This window comes from Protopterus annectens, chromosome 3.part0, assembly GCF_019279795.1.
Source record: "Protopterus annectens isolate FY-2018-M chromosome 3.part0, PAN1.0, whole genome shotgun sequence".
Lineage (NCBI taxonomy): Eukaryota > Metazoa > Chordata > Ceratodontiformes > Protopteridae > Protopterus > Protopterus annectens.
Genome location: NC_056731.1, coordinates 993,146,118 through 993,166,076, shown reverse-complemented (window position 1 = coordinate 993,166,076; position 19,959 = coordinate 993,146,118). Strand labels below are relative to the sequence as shown.

Genomic DNA, 19,959 nt, shown 5'->3' with positions numbered 1-19,959 from the left:
GCTTAACCGTGGTTTCGGCGAAACCGCGGACCGCGAGTGTCGGTCTTTTCTTTGCGTTTTTAACAATTTGGGTAGTCGGAGGATCCACGGCATAATGTACGCAAAATCTGAGCCAAAAACTGTTCAGCAAACTCCGACCGGCGCCTAAGCGTTCATCGGTTGAAGGAAGCACAGGCGAACAGGCTGCTACGCCGTGGTCTGGGCCTAAGCAAGGCAGGCAATAAGAGTGGAAATCTTTGTTTCCCACAAGTTAAACAGTTATTGACTTTTTCTGACATCGGCTGAGGCAAGAAAGAGTCCCCAACGGGTACTTAGCTTTTAGAAGTCTTGAAGTAGTATTCGGTAGTAGTAATCTCTGGATCTGACCGACCGGCACTTGCGAACAGCTTCTGCTTCGGGTGCCACGCGGCAAGAAAGACTGAGGAAAATGGCGTCGGCTGATGCCTTTATACCCGAAGACCAGCAGAGATGACGTCGGGTGAAGTGCGACATCAGCCGAAGCCGGACCCAGACTTTGGAATCCGGCCGACCGAAGGGCTGCCTGACGACAGGACAACCCATTTGTTATGACTGCAGATGCATCCTTGAAGGACATCTATGTGATGTCACTGATTAAATTTTTGCAACCTTCTTAAGTTAAACTACTAAGCATCAGAGGTAGGTATAGTAAAAGCATTTCCAGAAAAAAATATCACTACCAGTGGTACCTCAGACAGTTCTGTCCATGCCCCCTCTTTTCTGGCATATTCTTCTCTGATGTGAAAGCTGGTATAAAGAGACAATGGCCAAACCAAATTTGCTGATGGTTGCAAACCAGGAGTATTTATCAAATCCCATTCTGATAACCAAATTCTCCAGTAAGGGTTGGAGCAAATTCTTGTTGTATTAAATATGGGCTTACCCTCAACATAAAGAAATACAGCATTGTTTCCTGTATCTATCATCACCAACTCCATACACCACAGAACATTCCACTTACATCCGACTCAGCCATCAATAACTTGGGTAGCTATGTTAGTAACACACTCTTCCTTCAACATACATCTTAGTCATGGTTAGAAAATCCTTCTGCCTTGTATGAATTATCCTTTGTGGCATCTTCCATCATCCAAAGAAAGTACAGTAGCACTGTTCATCCATTACTTGTCTTGTCACTGAATATAATGCTCCCTTTGGCATGTCCCTCAATAAGCACCATAATCAAAGAGAGAACATCTCCCCCTTCAGGTGCTCTGACAGAGCGCTGCCCCTTTATTCAATGTCATGCTGCTCTAACAGGGCGCTGTCCCTTTACTCAATGTCAGACACTTCAGCTGCTCTAACAGAGCGCTGTCCCTTTACTCAGTGTCAAACACTTCAGCTGCTCTAACAGAGCGTTGTCCCTTTACTCAGTGTCAGACACTTCAGCTGCTCTGACAGAGCGCTGTCTTTTTACTCAATGTCAGACGCTTCAGATGCTCTGACGGAGTGCTGTCCCTTTACTTAATGTCAGACACTTCAGCTGCTCTAACAGAGTGCTGTCCCTTTACTCAATGTCAGACACTTCAGCTGCTCTAACAGAGCGCTGTCCCTTTACTCAGTGTCAGACAGTGCATAGCCTGTGTGTTAGAAATGGTCAGACATTCTTTGCACTCCTTCACCCAAACAGAAAAAAGTATCAAAGCAAACGTGCACTCTAGAAATCCAACCCTATACCACCACATTATCAAGATCACATTTTATGACAGAAGCCTCATAAAATAATGCATCCACATTTCTGGGATCAACTGCCCTTACGCATCAAGCATTTTCCTGGTAACTTTTAAAACCAATCTGCATGACGGGATTGGTGAATGCAAATTATTACCTGGGATACTTGGGGATAAACTAATTGGTAGACAATAAATCTCTTAACAGTATTACTGGGTAATATAACTGAGCATTTTGATGGTCTCATGTTATAAGTAAAAGCCTATGCACCTATGTGGGTAAACCAAAATGGCATACTGTTACAGGTAACCTCTCTTAAGATGACATATGTAGCACTTACTAAGAGCTAAAATTGTCTGCAATATCCTAAGAGCTACAATTTCCTCTCAGGAATACAGCACTGCATACAAGCAATACAACAAATTCACCTGCCTATATGTTTATGCAACTTTGCATGATCAAAACATGAGGGAAGACAGCTTCAACAGATTTGGCTGCACTGGGATGTATCCTTCAGGTAAACCACATGCCAGAGAAAGGTCTTCCAGATGACTGCGAACTGGGGTGGTTAATCTAATTATAAAACACACAGTCTAAAAATCAAATACTCCAACAAGGGTCAGATCTCACTCTAAATCTGACTCACAGGCATGACAGCCCTTACCAAAAAGAAAAAACAAATAATTATAACACTTTACTTGCAATATGCAATCAAAACTCATACTTACATCAAATATTATAATTTTCTTTACTTGTCCTGACTTCTCACATTCTGTTCGAAGATCTTCCTGTATTTCTGCCAAGTCTAATGGATTTTCCTAATGGGAACAAATAAAAAGATACAAGAATCATCTGTTAGTTATCATTAGAATTTTAAGAAAACACAAAAGAAACATTTGATATATGTATGTAGGTATGACTGCAAGTATACAAGTATCCAGATAAATAGGTATATGCTAGATAAAGTTTGGGGGCTTTTTTCAACAGTGGTTCAGAATCAGAGCTTGAACAGGGCCAGCAGTAAAAGTGTTTTGCATTATTACAATTAAGGAAATTATTGGTGAACGAGTCAGAAGCAGCAATTAATACATAAACATACGGTAACAGTGGCAGCTTAGAAAGCAGAAGTATTCCACATGCATGTATGTGCGTGTTTGTGTATGTACATGTATATCTATATGTACTCTGGGTGCTCCGTTTTTCTCCTACATTCCAAAGACATGCAATGGGTGGATTGGACACTCTAAATTGATTATAGGTGAGAGTATGTAAGTGTGGTATGGAAGAACAACCGTGGCAGGGCTAGCTACCAGGGAGTGTAAACAATGGCTCTAGATGATTGTCACTGTTGAGGTGACACTTCGACCCCAAGTGCAAAAATGTGAAAAAGTGGTTGAGGGTGGATATATGAATGGAATAAATGCTAGTGGAATGGATTAGTGGGAAGGGTCTATATGTTAGAAAGTACAGTTTTGCACCTACCATAAATGTAGATGTCCGATAGGTATGCATCTGCAGTCATAACATATGGGTTATCCTGCCTCAGGCAGCCCTTCGGTCGGCCGGATTCCAAAGTCTGGGTCTGGCCTCGGCTGATGTCGCACTTTCCCGCCAGAGTGTCTGGGGTATAAAAGCATCAGCCGACGCCATTTTCCTCAGTTTTTCTTGCCCCAGATGCCAGGTGCCCTCTAGGAAGGCTAAATTTGGATAAAGGCTGAAAAGTTCCAAACATTTGCAAATTATATACATATATAAACAAACAAACAAATACACCATAATAGATTCCCCCAGCTAGCTGAAAGAGGGGTAAGCACCCTAGGAATACCACAGAGGGAAGGAGGCGGGTAATCCTGACTGCAGATGCATACCTATCGGACATCTACATTTATGGTAGGTACAAAACTGTACTATGTCCTTCAAGGATGCATCTGCAGTCATAACATATGGGTAGAATACCATAGCCAATCTGGGGAGGAGGTACTAAGAGAATTATGGTGTAGTTAAGATCCCCTGCAGTACTGCAGTTGCAAACCCTGCTCGGGATCTGGAGTATAAAGGTAGATTGTAATGCTTGGCAAATGTATGCGGAGCTCCAAGTAGCAGCTTCTAAAATGTCCTTGGTAGCCACCCCTCGTAGGAAAGCTGTAGTGGTGGCTGTGGCCCTTGTGGAGTGAGGCCTGATATTTTCAGGAACTGTCTTTCCATGAAAGGAGTAGCAAAAACGAATGCAATTTCCTATCCATTTTGAAATTGTCTGTTTGGAAATTGCTCTTCCTTGCACCCCAGTTGCATATGCTACAAAAAGTTGGTCAGTTTTTCTGTTAGTTTTAGTTCTGTCCAATTAGTAGCGTAGTTGTCTGTGTATATCCAAGGTGTGCAAAAGTTTTTCCCCTTTGTTCTGTGGGTTAGGGAAGAACGTAGGCAAGTGAATAGCTTGGTTCAAGGATACCCTAGACACCACCTTTGGCAAGAAAGTAGGATTGGTTCTCAGTGACACTCTATCCTGGTGAAAAATAAGAAAAGGCTGCACTGCCATTAATGCCTGTAACTCAGATACTCTTCTTGCTGAAGTGATTGCCAGAAGGAATGCAGTTTTCCAAGATAAAAACTGGAGGTCTGCTGAAGCTGCTGGTTCAAAAGGAGGTAGTGTCAGTTTTTCCAGCACAAAATTGAGATCCCATGCAGGTAGGGGGGGTCTTCTTGGAGGTTTAACATTTTGATCCCTCTCAAAAATTGTCTGAGAAGAGGGTGTGAGAAGATAGGTGGATCCATATTGTATTCTGCTGAAATTGCTGAAGCATGAATCTTAATGGATGAATAAGACAGGCCACTGTGGAACAATTCTGCTAAGTATTCTAGGATGTGTGCTAGGTTTGCCACTGTGACATCTGTGCCCTTTGATGCGCTCCAAATGAGAAATCTCTTCCATTTAGCTGAGTATATCTTTCTTGTGGAAGGTCTGCGAGCCTCCAGGATAATGTCCTTCACCCTCTGAGATAAAACGGTTTGGTTGGGCTTTAAGGAATCTTCCAGGCAGTTAGCTGCAATGTTTTCAAGTTGGGATGCAGGGTCTTGAAATTGTTCTGCGTTAGAAGAAGAGGCCATAGGGGAAGAGGCCATGAGTTTGCCTGAGACATGCTCCTCAGGACTGAGACATGCTTCTCAGGACTGGCATTATACTATGAATGCCATGACTATGTCACAGTACTGGGGAATGATTCCATTACTACATTACTACCACTGCTGCATTCTTCTACTGCCTATGAAATAAGTGATCTCCTAAGTCTTTATTTACAATAAATAAATAAGTAAATAATAAAATAAATCAACAACAACATACTAACATAAATTAAACTCCCTCATTTCAAGTCAGAGCTAATAACTGATGCAATTCCCCAACTGGTGCCCTCTCAACCAGAATTATTGGAGCAAAAAAACAAAAACAAAAAAAAAGTCCTGGAATTATGAAGACCCCCTCCAAAAAAAAAAATACTACAGCTATTCTACATACATACATGTACCATCTTTCCTATACCTTTCAGAAAGCATGGCAAAGAGGTATACCCAACACACAAGCATTCTTTGAAATCTTTTTAATAGCCACACTTAAATAATTTAAAAAATAGAGCAACCATGCTGGCAAAATGAGAAGCACCAGGATCATCCGAAGAAGTATGTTTTATTATGATTAAGTGCTTTTGTCTACATACAAGTTGAATCAGACTTCATTAGAATCTATTAATAACAGCACCAAGTGTTCTATTTAAAGCAATTCGATCACATGACAGCAGACCTCTCTTTCTTAAAGATACATACATATTTAAAAACTTAAAATAAATGTATATATATATATATATATATATATATATATATATATATTTTTTTTTTTTTTCAGTCACTCATGAGTGTAAATAACAAATACAGAAATATTATAAAAAATGCATTTGAATTAAATCAAAATGAAATGTGATGATAAAACATTATATAATTTATTTATTTATTGACATTGGGAAAGTCTAGCTGCGTCAAAAAAAAAAAAAAAAAAAAAAAAAAAAAGACAAAAAAAACTTTTTAGCAGATGCCCTGGAAGAAAGGCACCAGCAGTGATTAATAATAATAATTTAAACATAGTAAAAATATTATATATATATATATATATATATATATATATATATATATATATATAAAGTACAGTTTTGTACCTACCATAAATGTAGATGTTCGAGGATCTACATTGCTGCAGTCATGACCTATGGGTAGTCTGCTGTCCTCGGTCGGCCCAAATACCAAAGGGCTAGACTGGCGTCGGTCATTGTCGCTTGGATATGACGTCAGCACGCAGTAGTACTTAAGCGCATGACCGACGCCATATCCTCAGTCTTTCTTGCCCCAGATGTCAGAAGGCCAAAGCCAAAAATAGGAAAAGCCCAACAACCCCCAGTGTGTAAGCAAAGAATATCCCCAAACAAAACCCAGCAACCCCAACCTTTAGAGGGGAAGGAGGGAGGGAAAAGAGGACTGCAGCAATGTAGATCCTCAAACATCTACATTTATGGTAGGTACAAAACTATGTTCTTCGTCTCACATTGCTGCAGTCATGACCTATGGGTAGAATCCCAAAGCTAGGGAAAAGGGAGGCTGGCAAGTTACAAAGAATTAGGGGCTTCTAACATGCCCTGTAAAACTGCAGTGGCAAACCCAGCCCTGGACTTGGAATAGAGAGGGAGATGATAATGCTTAGTGAAAGTGTGTACAGAACTCCAAGTAGCTGCTTCCAAAATATCCTCAGTAGCTACACCCCTCAAAAAAGCAGTAGAAGTGGCAGTAGCCCTAGTAGAATGAGGCCTGATCCCAGCAGGGACATCCTTCCCATGATGAGAATAACAAAAAGCAATACAATGACCAATTCACTTTGAAATAGTCTGCTTAGAAACAGCTTTCCCCTGTGAATTCAAAGCAAAAGAGACAAATAACTGTTGAGTCTGTCTGAACTCCTTAGTTCTGTTCAAGTAGTAACGTAACTGGATATCCAAAGAATGCAAAACTTTTTCCCCTTTATTTTGGGGTTCAGCATAAAAAGTAGGCAAATGAATAGACTGATTCAAGGCCACATTAGAAATCACTTTAGGCATAAAAGTAGGATTAGTCCGCAAAGAAACTCTATCCTTATGGAATATCAAAAAAGGTTCAACTGCCATGAGAGCCTGCAATTCAGATACCCTCCTGGCAAAAGTAATGGCCAACAAAAAAGCAGTCTTCCAAGACAAAAACTTCAGTTCAGACGTAGCTGCAGGTTCAAAAGGAGGTAAAGTAAGTTTCTCCAAAACAAAATTGAGATCCCAGGAAGGGATAGGAGCTCTACGTGGGGGTCTTATATTCTTTGCCCCTCTAAGAAATTGTTTGAACAAAGGATGAGAAAATAAAGGAGGGTCACAATCATAGTGAGCAGAAATGGCTGCAGCATGAACTTTCACAGAAGAAAATGACAAACCCTTGTCCAGTAATTCAGTAAGGTACTGTAGTGCAAAACTCAAATTAGGCACTGAAACATCAAAACCCTTAGCAGTGCTCCAAAGAAAAAAATCTCTTCCATTTATCAGCATAAACTTTTCTAGTGCTAGGCCGCCTAGCTTCCAAAATGACATCTAAAACCTGTTGAGGAAGCTGAGACTCCACCGGCTCCATCACAGTATACGCCAGGCTGTCAGATGGAGGGACTGCACCTGAACATTGAGAAAATGATTGTCTGACTGAGACAACAAATGAGGAATCTGTGGTAGAGGCCAAGGAGGCTCCTGGATTAAACTCCTCAGCAGAGGATACCAATGTTGACGTGGCCAATCTGGTGCTATTAGAATCATGCAAGGCTTGTCCTGTCTTGCTTTCAGGAGTACCTTGGGGAGAAGAGGCAGAGGAGGAAAAGCATAAACGTGAAGGTTGTTCCAACTGAAAGACAGAGCATCCACTTTCCAAGCATCTGGGTGGAACATCTTTGTGCAAAATTTTGGAAGTTGAAAATTCAGTGGGGAAGCGAATAGATCTATGTCTGGAGTTCCCCAAGCCACAGTCAATTGTTTGAAAATCTGAGGATCCAGTTTCCACTCGTGGGGATCCACCATTTGTCTGCTCAAAATATCTGCTAGGGAGCTCTGTGCTCCTGGCAGAAACCTTGCTTGAAGATTGATTCGCAACCCCAGAGCAGTCTCCCATAAAATCATTGCTTGTCTGCAAAGAGGGTAAGAATGGGTTCCCCCCTGCTTGTTGATGTACCACATGACTGTTGTGTTGTCTGTTTGTATCAACACCTGTCCTGGCTGAAGGAGTTCCTTGAATGCCATCAAAGCAAATTGAACTGCCAACATCTCTTTCATGTTGATATGCAAATGTAGTAGTTTGGGAGGCCACATGTCTTGTATCCATTTTCCATTGAAGTGTGCTCCCCAAGCCAAGTCCGAGGCATCCGTCGTTAGGATCTGACTCGCCTCTGGTCTGGACACAGAGAGTCCCTTGTTTAGGTGACATTCCTGAGCCCACCAAAGCAATTCTTTCTGGATGCAAGGTATAATCCGAATGACAGTGTCCAAACTGTGGCAGTGTTGAGTCCACACACTTTTGAGATACCATTGTAGCTTCCTCATATGCAGTTTGGCATTGGGAAGTACTAGAATGCAAGATGCCATGAACCCCAAGGCTTGGAGGACTGTCCTTGCAGTCAGCCTGGACATTACTGATAACTGCTGGAAATAGAGAGGAAGAGTTCTTTGTTTGTCCGGGGTCAGAAATGCCATCTGAGAGGCTGTATTCAGTCTCACACCCAGAAAGCACAAGTCCTGAGAGGGCACTAGACTGGACTTTGTTTCGTTCACAGTATACCCTAGGCACCTTAAAACTGTCATTACATACTGGAGATGCTGTAGTAATCTGTCTTTGTTTTGAGCAAGAATCAGGCAATCGTCCAAATAAGGATAAATTTGTATTCCTCCCTGTCTGAAGAAAGCAATCACCGGAGCCAGAACTTTCGTGAACACCCTGGGCGCAGTAGATAAGCCAAAGGGCAATGCAGAGAATTGATAATGTGAAGTACCAGCCCGAAATCTCAGGAATCTCCTGCAGCTGGGCTTGATAGGGATGTGAAGATAGGCCTCTTTGAGATCCAAGGTTACCATCCAATGATCTTTGCCTATCATAGGCAGAAGTTGTTGTAATGTTAACATCTTGAACTTTGGAATTTCCAAGTAGGTGTTGAGAATGGACAAATCCAAAATTGGCCTCCAAGTGCTTCCTTTCTTTGGCACCAGGAATAGACGAGAATAAAATCCTAGACCTGCTTCTGAAGGAGGGACCACCTGAATCGCCTCCATCTGCAAAAGTAAAGAAATCTGCTTCTGAGCCTCCAGTCTTTGCTGAGGAGGCACATCCGGCATGCCTTGGAAAGGAGGAAAAGTGTGAAAATAAAACTTGTAACCTCGATTTACTATATCCAACACCCATTTGTCTTGTGTGATCAAATTCCAGTTTTCTTTGAAAAGTCCCAACTTTCCTCCTAGAGGAGCTGCCAGTAAGGGAGGGTCTGGCAGCGGAAGATACAGGTCATTGGGTCTGCTTACGAAAGGACTGACCCCTGCCCTCACCAGAAGACTGTGCAGGAGAACTCCAAGTCCTAGGTCTGAAGGAACCCTGAGCGTGAGCCCTGCCTCTACCACGTCTAGACCTGCCCTTAGGCTGATAATCCGAAGAAGGGTAAACCCATCCCCTAGCAGGCCAATTCCTACTAAACTTAGGGGGCTGCACCTGCAAAAAATCCTTGACCGTCTGCATAGACTTAGCCTTATCCTCCATCTTTTTCAAAACTGATTCCACAGGAGGACCAAAAAGAACTTCAGATTGAAGAGGAGCATCCAAAATTCGAGCCTTTACATGTTCTGACAAATTTTGATCCTTAAGCCAGGCATGTCTACGAATAACTGAACCTGTAGCAGCCACCCTAGAAGAAGCCTGAAGAGCATCAAACCCACACTGCAAAGACTGCTTGCCAACCTGATCAGATGCATGAACCAACTCCTGGAGCTCCTTACACTCTATACCTTCAGATAAGGCATCCACCTTAGATTTCAATTGCCCTAATAAAAAGTTCTGATACTTCAGCATATGAAATTGGCAATTCAAAGCCCTCATAGCCAAGAGGAGGTGTACACTTTTTTCCCCCACCTATCTAACACCCTAGAATCTTTATCCAAAGGGACTGGATTCTTAGCCACAGAAGCCCTAACACCCTTAGGGCCTTGAATAATGGTTTCCGGATCAGCCCTAGGACTCTTGTACAAGTACTTATGTGCTTCTGGAACTCTGTAATACCTGTCAGGCTTAACAGGAGCCGGAGGCAGAGAATCAGGATTAAGGGAAGATTCAGAAAACACATCCTGAACAACATCTAAGACAGGAGGAATAGCCAAGGGCCTATGTTGTGGCAGAAATAAAAATTCCCTAAGCCTTTTCCGAGAATCTGAAAAAACTTGACCTTCCCACTTGAAATGCTCCCTCATGGTATGTAAAGTTTCAGAAAAGGAAAAATCTTCTGGAGGAGAAGCAGAAGGACAGGAGTCCTCTGCCTCCGAATCAGAATAGGAAGGAAAATCCTGAATTTCTTCAGCTGAGGAATCAGAGTAGTCCGAGGAATGATCCATCCCCTCTAAATCTGCTTCCACCCTAGGCCTTTTCTCTGGGGGGGGGCATAGAACCCCTGATCAAAGTAATCAAGTCCTCCGCCATTTTCAACATATGTTTTTTAGGAACAGGGGCTGGAGAGGTAGAAGAATGTCCAGGACCAACAAATCCAGTTTTGGCCTTAGCATGGCCTTTAGCCACTGAAGTAGAAGGCCTAATAACCTTTTGTAAGGGTGGAACTACTGAAACCTGAGAAGCACCCTCGCCTGTCCTAACTCCTGAGAGGCCAACTCTTGTAAAAGCAAAGGTTCCCCCTGGGGTTCAGCCAAACCCTCGGCAGGATCCATAGATTCAACCGGAGGCTCCGAAGAACCGGCGTCCGCGGGCGACTCATCCGGTTTAGACCTCAAGGATTTATCCTGCGCTTCTTAGCGGTGGCGCCGGAGGATCCGACGGCATATTATAGTTACACCGCTTACCGAAAACAAGTCTGGCACAGTCTAACCTTCGCTTAATGGTGCGCTTATTAAATCTAGCACAAAAGCGACACCAGACTACGTCGTGCTCAGGCCCTAAGCAAGGAATACAGAGAGAATGATAATCCCTATGAGGTATCTGTTTCCCACAAGAAATGCAATTATTGACTTTTTCTGACATCCGGATAACTGAGGCAAGAAAAAACAAAAATTTCCCCAACGGGGTACTTAGCCCAACTTGGTCTTCGGTCTGAAACTTGGAAAACGAAAATTTCAGAACGCCGAACGGCACTCGCAAACACTGCTTCTGCTTGACCACGGCAAGAAAGACTGGGGATATGGCGTCGGTCATGCGCTTAAGTACTACTGCGTGCTGACGTCAGATCCAAGCGACAATGACAGACACCAGTCTAGCCCTTTGGTATTCGGGCCGACCGAGGACAGCGGACTACCCATAGGTCATGACTGCAGCAATGTGAGACGAAGAACATCATGTAGAGCTGCAAAATTGTTACAATAATTCGTACATGAGTTACAATGGAGGTGCTGAAATGGAACTTACAATAAGAGTTGTGGTCAACAAAAATATTTGTAAAAAACACATTCATTGGTAGATTATAAGCAGATTCAAGCATAAGTAATTTAATAAATATTTGATAGTACTTGGATAAAGCAAAGGTGGTTTATATTGAAGGACATTAATAGTGGAAATGAGGTGGAGGGTTAGAGGAGAAATTAAGGATAAGATATTGAATGTTTGATGGATGAGTTAAGGAATAAGTCAGTAGGAAACTAGGAGAAATGGAGGTAAGAGGGAGTTTTAAGATAAGAGGTAGTGGGAGGTAGTGAGGGATAAGTGATATGTAGGTGGTAGTTGGAGGTGAGTGAGTAAAAGAAAAGAAAGGAAAAGGGGCATAGGTGAGTGATGGAATAAATGTTTGGGAGAAAGAGGACTATGAGAGGTTAAGAGGGAGAGGTGTGAGTTATAAATATATTTTAGAGCATAGGCAGGTGCGTAAATTAATGTGTTTTTTAAGTGTAATCTTGAAATTATCTATAGTAGTAATATGTTCTGGTAAAGCATTCCATAGTTTAGCTATATCATAGAAATAAAGACACTGGCTGACTCTTCTATTAGGTCTGTGTACACGTATTAGTTGTTGTCTAATGAATGGAGAGTTCTGATAGGAATGTAGCTGTGCAGGATAGATTTTAAGGTGGGGTAGGTATTGGGTTTGTATATTATTTTATGTACGATAGATAGTTGCAGATAGTCAAGATGGTGTGGAAATTCAAGCCAGTTTAGCTGTGTAAGAGCTTTGTAGTGTTGGGAGTGGTGTGATAAGCCTGTGGCAAATTTAGTGATCTTGTAGTAGCAGGACTGAAGTTTATTTTTTAGAGACAAGTGCAGGTTGATCAAAATAGGAGCTTTGTACAATAGAGAGAGGATCAAATAGGTATTGGCTAGCATTCTTTTGGTAGCGGGATCCATGAAGTTTTTGTGTCTGTAGAGTATCCCAAGTTTGAAGTGGGTATTTTTAATAACATTCTGTATGTGCTGTTCAAATGTGAGTTTATTGTCTATGGTGATACCTAGTAGCTTAGCTTCTGTTACAACTTCAAACTTGGTTTTGTTTTGGGAGTTAATTTTAATTTCAGATGAGAATGTTTTGGGAGTAAAAAGTAGAAGTTTTATTTTGCTGGGGTTAAGCAGCAACTTTGTCTCATTTAGCCAAGATTCTGTTGAGGTATGTGCATTTTGTATTATTTGCAGAAGGTCTAGTATTTTGTTAGATGAGATGATGGTTGAATTGTCAGCGTATTGCATTAATGTGCTATGCAGGGAGGTGGTGTGTAGGTTATTGATGAAGATGTTGAACAGGAGGGGTTCCAGTATGGACCCTTGTGAGACTCCTGTTTTATTAGTCAGGTATTGTGATAGGTAACCTTGCCGTTTAACACACTGTTATCTTTTGCATAGAAAATGAAAGAAAATGTTTGAATATAAAAAACCTTTATCTTACAACAATAACAAGCTAACATTTCAAAACAGTTACCTCTCAAAACTGTAACCAGTGCTGACCTTACTCCTGCTACCCTTTTAAACACTAACCAGTGCTAACTCTTCTTAACTCTCCAAACACTATTCAGTGCTGACCCTGCTTACCCCTCCAAACACTAACCAGTGCTAACCCTGAAGTGATTGCCAGAAGGAATGCAGTTTTCCAAGATAAAAACTGGAGGTCTGCTGAAGCTGCTGGTTCAAAAGGAGGTAGTGTCAGTTTTTCCAGCACAAAATTGAGATCCCATGCAGGTAGGGGGGGGTCTTCTTGGAGGTTTAACATTTTTGATCCCTCTCAAAAATTGTCTGAGAAGAGGGTGTGAGAAGATAGGTGGATCCATATTGTATTCTGCTGAAATTGCTGAAGCATGAATCTTAATGGATGAATAAGACAGGCCATTGTGGAACAATTCTGCTAAGTATTCTAGGATGTGTGCTAGGTTTGCCACTGTGACATCTGTGCCCTTTGATGCGCTCCAAATGAGAAATCTCTTCCATTTAGCTGAGTATGTCTTTCTTGTGGAAGCTCTCACGAGCCTCCAGGATAATGTCCTTCACCCTCTGAGATAAAACGGTTTGGTTGGGCTTTAAGGAATCTTCCAGGCAGTTAGCTGCAATGTTTTCAAGTTGGGATGCAGGGTCTTGAAATTGTTCTGCGTTAGAAAAAGAGGCCATAGGGGAAGAGGCCATGAGTTTGCCTGAGACATGCTTCTCAATAGCGGGTACCAATGTTGTCTTGGCCAGTCCGGAGCTATTAGTATGACTTTTGGCTGTTCCTCCTGATCTTCAGTAGAACCTTGTACATCAATGGGAGAGGTGGAAAGGCATATACTGTTAGGGCATTCCAGCTGAAGAGAGAGAGTCCACCCTCCAGGCTTGTGGGTGGTATGTCCTTGAGCAGAATTTCTTCAGTTGGTGGTTGAGTGGGGAGGCGAACAGATCTATCTCTGGGATTCCCCATTTCTTTGTTATGAGTCTGAAGATGTCTGGATGCAGCATCCATTCGTGTGCATCCATGGTAGTTCTGCTTAAGCTGTCTGCTAGTGTATTCTCTTTTCCTGTAATGCAATTTGGCCTGCAGCTGGATATTGAGATTCAGGCATAGGTTCCACAGATTCATAGCCATCCGGCATAGAGGGTAGGAATGTGTGCCTCCCTGTTTGTTTATGTACCACATGACTGTGGTGTTGTCTGTCCGTATTAACAGATGCCCTTGCTGGAGGAAGGGTCTGAATGCCTCGATTGCATGCCTTACTGCCAGCATTTCCTTTTGGTTTATGTGCATGCTTAGCTGCCCTTGAGGCCATAGACCTTGGATACGTTTGTCCTCCATGTGTGCTCCCCATCCTCAGTCTGAGGCGTCCGTGGTGATGGTCTGCCTTGTTTTTGGTTTGTTGAAAGGCAACCCTCTGTTGGACTGGCAGGCCTGAGCTCACCACAGGAATTCCTTTTGAAGGCATGGAATGATTTGAATCATGGTTTCTAGACTGTGACTGTGTTGAGACCATACATTCCTTAGGTACCATTGTAATTTCCTCATATGCAACCTGGCATGTGGAATTAAAATTATGCAGGATGCCATGTAACCCAGGGCCTGCAGGACTTTCCTTGCAGTAAGCTGAGTTTGTCTTGTCAGAGTCATGAAGTAATCTGGAAGTTGTTTTTGTTTTTCTTCTGTGAGAAAAGCCATCTGAGTGATTGTGTCCAGATCCGCACCCATAAAGGTTATCCTTTGGGATGGTACTAGTCTTGACTTTTGGATGTTGACTGTGTATCCCAAGGTTTGTAGCAGGTGTATGGCATAGGCCAAGTCCTTTAACAATTTTGTCTTGTTGTCCGCTTGTATTAGGCAGTCGTCCAGGTATGGATAAATTTGAATTCCCTGTAGTCTGCAGTGTGCAATTACTGGTGCCAGGCATTTCGTGAATACTCTGGGCGCAGTAGATAAGCCAAAGGGCAATGCTGAGAATTGATAATGATCTGATCCTGCAAGAAATCTGAGGTGTCTTCTGCAATCTGGTCGGATAGGGACGTGCAGGTATGCCTCCTTGAGATCTAGAGTCACCAGCCAAGACTCCTTGCCCAACATGGGAAGAAGTTGCTGTATGGTCAGCATTTTGAATTTTGGCACAATGAGATAAGTGTTTAGTGCGGACAGGTCGAGTATAGGCCTCCATTGGTTTTCTTTTCTTGGCACAAGGAATAGCCTGGAGTACAATCCTTGGCCTTGTTCTGTAGATGGTACCCTTTCTATAGCTTTCATCTGAAGTAACTTGCTGATTTGTCTTAAAGCCTCTGCCTTCTGGTTTGGTGGAAGGTTTGGCATTCCGCCTCTTTTTGGCAAAGTATGGAAGTGAAACCTGCATCCTTTGTCTATTATTTGCAATGTCCATGTATCCTTTGTAATGCAATGCCAATTTTTCGAGAATAAAGCCAGCTTTCCGCCCAAGGGTGCTTCCAGTTGATCCCTGGTAGGCGGAATCAGAGTCAAGTCATTGGGTCTGTCCTGTAGTAGTGGTAGCTGTTGCACTACTCCTCTGGTTGGCAGGATGCCACTGACGGCCTCTGTAGGGGCCCTTGGATTGACCTCTGCCTCTAGGGCGCCTATTTCTGCCTCTCTGTGCTCTGGATGAGTCTGGAAAGGACCAAATCTTTGTAGGCCAGTTTCTACTGAACCTCGGAGGTTGAACTTGCAGGAAATCTTTAACTGTTTGCACAGATTTTGCGTTTTCTTCAACCTTCTTTAGAATCTCCTGTGCAGGGGAGCCAAATAAATGTTGTTTCTCCACTGGAGCATCGAGGAGTTTAGCCTTGACATGGTCTGGCAAAGATTGCTCCTTCAGCCAGGCATGCCTACGAATTACTGCCCCAGTCATAGCTGATCTAAATGAAGCCTCCAGTGCATCATAGCCACATTTTAAGAAATGATTACTGACCTGTTGTGAGTTGTGTACCAAATCCTGAAGGGATTTATGGTCTAAGGGTTCAGATGAAGAAAGTTTCTTATTTAGCTGATCTAACAAAAATTCTTGGTACTGTATCATATGGAATTGACAGTTTAATGCCCTGGCAGAAAGAGTAGCAGATGTATAAACCTTTTTTCCCCATCTCTCTAATGCTCTAGACTCTCTTTCAGAGGGTAGGGGATTTTTGGCAGTAGCGGCTGCAACCCCTTTAGGGCCCTGAGAAATAGTTTCTGGGTCTGCAGCATGGGATTTATACAGGTGGAAGTGAGAATCCGGGACCCTGTAATATCTGTCAGGTTTGGCGGGGGCCGGAGGAAGTGAATAAGGTGCAGTACTGACATCATTGTACACATCATCAATTACAGTTAGAACCGGAGGTATAGCTAAGGGCCTATGCTGGGGCAAATGCAAAAAGGTCCTTAATCTTTTTCTAGAATCAGAGAAATCCTGACCCTGCCATTGAAAGTGTTCTCTCATGGAGTGTAAAGTCTCCCCAAAGGAAAATTCTTCAGGGGAGGCCGAAGGATAGATTCTTCTGCATCTGAATCCTCATAAGGCGAGTAGGCCCCTTCCTGGTGGCCTGACAAATCAGATCCATCCGTGGAGTAATCTGAGGAGTGAGGTTCAGAGGGGTCAGTCCTGGGCCTTTCGTCTGGAGGAGGTTGGGAGGCCCTGTCTGGGTGAGGTTGGGAACCCCTAATTAAGGAGATAAGGTCCTCAGCAAGACTGAGGATCTGAGAAGTAGAGGAAGGCCTCTGGGATGTAGATTTGGCAGGCAAAGCTTTTGAAAGTTTGGCAGCTTTAGCCCTGGAGAAGGCCTTAATAGACATAGAAGCTGGGGGCCTAGCTGCCCCACGTGCAGGGGTAGAAATGTCCAAAGGTATGGTGTCGGAAAAATCCTGAACACTAGCTTCGGTAGGAGTTCTGAAGCCGACTCAGCCGGGGCCTCTCTGGCCTCGGTGGTCGGAGGTATGGTTTCAGTAGTAGGAATAGCCATGGACTCGGTTTCAGCCGAAACCGAGACACTCGCGGTAGGCCTAGCCGTGGTTTCAGCCGAAACCGCGGGCCGCGAGTGTCGGTCCTTTTTCTTGCGTTTGACCATATGTGAAGTCGGAGTCTCCGACGGCATTTTATAAGCAAAAGTGGTTCCAAAAAACTCCTCTGCAAACTCCGGCCGATGTCTAAGAGTCCGTCGGTTGAAGGAGGCACAGGCTAAACAAGCTGATACGTCGTGGTCTGGGCCTAAGCAAGGAAGGCAGTAAGAATGGAAATCCTTATGAGGTATTTGTTTCCCACAAGTTAAACAATTATTTATTTTGTCTGACATCGGCTGAGGCAAGAAAGAGTCCCCAACGGGGTACTTAGCTTTTTTCGAAGTCTTCGGTAGCTGAAATCTCTGGATCTGACCGACCGGCACTTGCGAACAGCTTCTGCTTGGGCACCGCGGCAAGAAAGACTGGGGAAAATGGCGTCGGCTGATGCTTTTATACCCCAGACACTCTGACGTCGGGGAAAGTGCAACATCAGCCGAGGCCAGATCCAGACTTTGGAATCCGGCCGACCGAAGGGCTGCCTGAGGCAGGATAACTCATATGTTATGACTGCAGATGCATCCTTGAAGGACATCACTAGGATAAGCAGATTTTAAAAGAAATTTGGAAAAGGTTTTAAACCTTCTAGGTAGTTCACTGTGCTCTAACGCAGACGGGAAGATAAGAAGGGTAACTTGTGTACATCAGACTAAGGGGAAAAGCTTCCCAGCTGGATCTTCTAATACTAATAGTATAAGCAAATGAAATGAAGCAGATGAAATGATAATGGAAAGGGTTTTCAAGAACAATATACAGTAATGGAAGTAAACTCAAGAGCAACATTGGTTGGCTGGGACAGACTCAGTAATCTGGATCAATAGGATACAGCTGGAGGAAAGAAGTACTTAAACAGCTTACACATCTGATACTTTTGACTGGCAGTAACAGTGAAACAGGATAGGAAAGGAGGGAGAGAATATGTTAGTTAAATTAACATAAATGGACAACAACAGACAATGGCTTTAAAAGTCACAAGACAGTCACGGTGAGAGGAATGGGGAAAAGTACTCAAAACAGAACTGTAACAAGCCAGCTGAAATCAGACCGTAAATGCTTGCAGCTTCATAGCTTGTTCCATTTGCTCGGTTTCAAATGCACACCAGCCAGTAGTGGGTGTGGTGGATGGGCAGAAATGAGTAGCAGATGGCAGCATACTTTGCTGACGTGTGATTTTTATAAGCTTTGCTGGAAAAAGAACACAAACAAAAATGAAGTCACTGGAAGATGGTATTTCTTCTTACCATTTTATATGACTCAAATACAAAAATAAAGAATTAATAAAAACAGAAGACTGCAGCATGGAATCAGTTTACTGATCTTGCACCTCATTTGAACATATCTTTAAAATGTCTTTGAACATTGAAGGACTGTTTGAGTGTGGCACTGGATTAATAAACTAGTTTTGTGAAGATTTCTCCCTGATGTATCACTTTAAATTTGGTGTACGACTTGTAATTTGTGGGTGTTAATTTAATTAACTGTTGATTAATTCGGTATATGTGGACTGTGTTTCTGGTGTATTAATCATCCCTTGAAGGCTTTTCACCCGAGGTACCAGGAGACACCAGTAAAGGATTTTTTAATGCAGAAGACTCTGTTTTTTGTTTGAATTCTGTTTGTGTTTTTGTTATTTTGAAATCAATACGTCAGTCGGAGCCTCTCCAGGTTTGTCTATGTCCGGCTCGCTATCGGGCAGTGATTACCTTTCCTTTTCGGAAGTATGGAGACAGAGAGGAGAAATTTGCCACCGGAGATTTGTGGTCCCTGGGAGACATGAGTCTGTGGGCGAATGATTTTGAAAAGTTGGAGAGATTTTTGGTTAAAGAGGTGACTCTCTTTTTATGATACTAAGCTCCTTGACAAGTATATCTGGCTTCCAATCTGACTCCTTGCGGTCTCAGGGTTGACCGCCTTCCGGTGTTCGATTTCACTGAAGAGGAATCAGACTTGCTAGAGGAGTGGAAAACTGTTTTGCTAGCTTGTACAACAGCATGGCTCAAAATTTTGGTTAAACGTAACCACAGGGCACATGAGAAAGTGCAACTGGATATTTCGCACTTTCAAAAAGAATTGTTTCCAGTGAGTATTTCTCAGATAAAATGAGAAATAGAAAAATTAAAGTGTCCAAAGTGGAAGGGGACATCATCCTTCGTAAAAAATGCAAGTTGGAGTGTGATGCTAAAGATTACGAAAACAATCTGATTTTCTCTTGGCAGAGAAAATCTAAAAGGGGCAGAGCGAAAAGCCAGCAAAGCGATGGAAGTTCCCATGTATTATGGGATTCTTCTGTTTCTTCTAGTGAGACGGCATCCAGTAGTAGGAAGAGCATATCGTTTGAAAATTTAAATATGGAGACAAGCGAGGATGTACAGCAGCAACAATGAGGCAATCCCCAGCAACTGAGAGGAAGAGGCCAGAAGTGGCAAGGAAACAATGGAGGTGCTGGGTTGAACAACAGAAGATGATGATAATAAATTCATTTTTGGACATTGTTCCAGCTCATTTGAGGGCTGAGGACTTTTCGCCCAATAGGTATGTCGAGCCTAGGCAGTTTGACATTATTAATTTATCATGCTTGAAAATTGATGATGGTATCAAATGTTTATTGAGCAAGGGCAATAAGTTTGTACCTATATGTTTCCCTAGCTTAGCAGATTTATTTTTGGAAATAGGGCGTTTTTGCAGAAAATTAAATTTGAAGATGTTTTTTCACAATAAAAGTGTTCAGAATAATTCAAATGAAGTTCAGTTAACTGATGTAACAGAGGAAAGTGACATGACGGACTTGGACAGTTCACTGTTGAATTTATCTTTGCACGATAATATTTTGATCATCAATGATTTGGAATCATTTCATGAGGATGAATGCTATAATGATTATTTGTTTGATCATGAGTATGTGGTTGCCAATGGCAATGATAACGGGGGGAAGGGTTCATCACTGGTTATGGAAAGTTGAAAGTTCCAACTGTTCCTTATGTGAGTCATTTTATTCCTTCTAAGAACACTAC

At 42.6% G+C, this 19,959-nt stretch overlaps 1 protein-coding gene across 4 annotated transcripts in view; it reads right to left on the bottom strand.

Annotated features, from left to right (window-relative positions):
- Positions 1-19,959, bottom strand: part of HTATSF1 (HIV-1 Tat specific factor 1) — a 970,322-nt gene that overhangs the window by 208,705 nt on the left and 741,658 nt on the right. For all 4 annotated transcript variants that reach the window (XM_044065289.1, XM_044065288.1, XM_044065291.1 and 1 more), the window contains one exon: positions 2,418-2,507. In XM_044065289.1, coding sequence (XP_043921224.1) covers positions 2,418-2,507 — 90 coding nt within the window. The remainder of the gene's footprint in view (positions 1-2,417; positions 2,508-19,959) is intronic.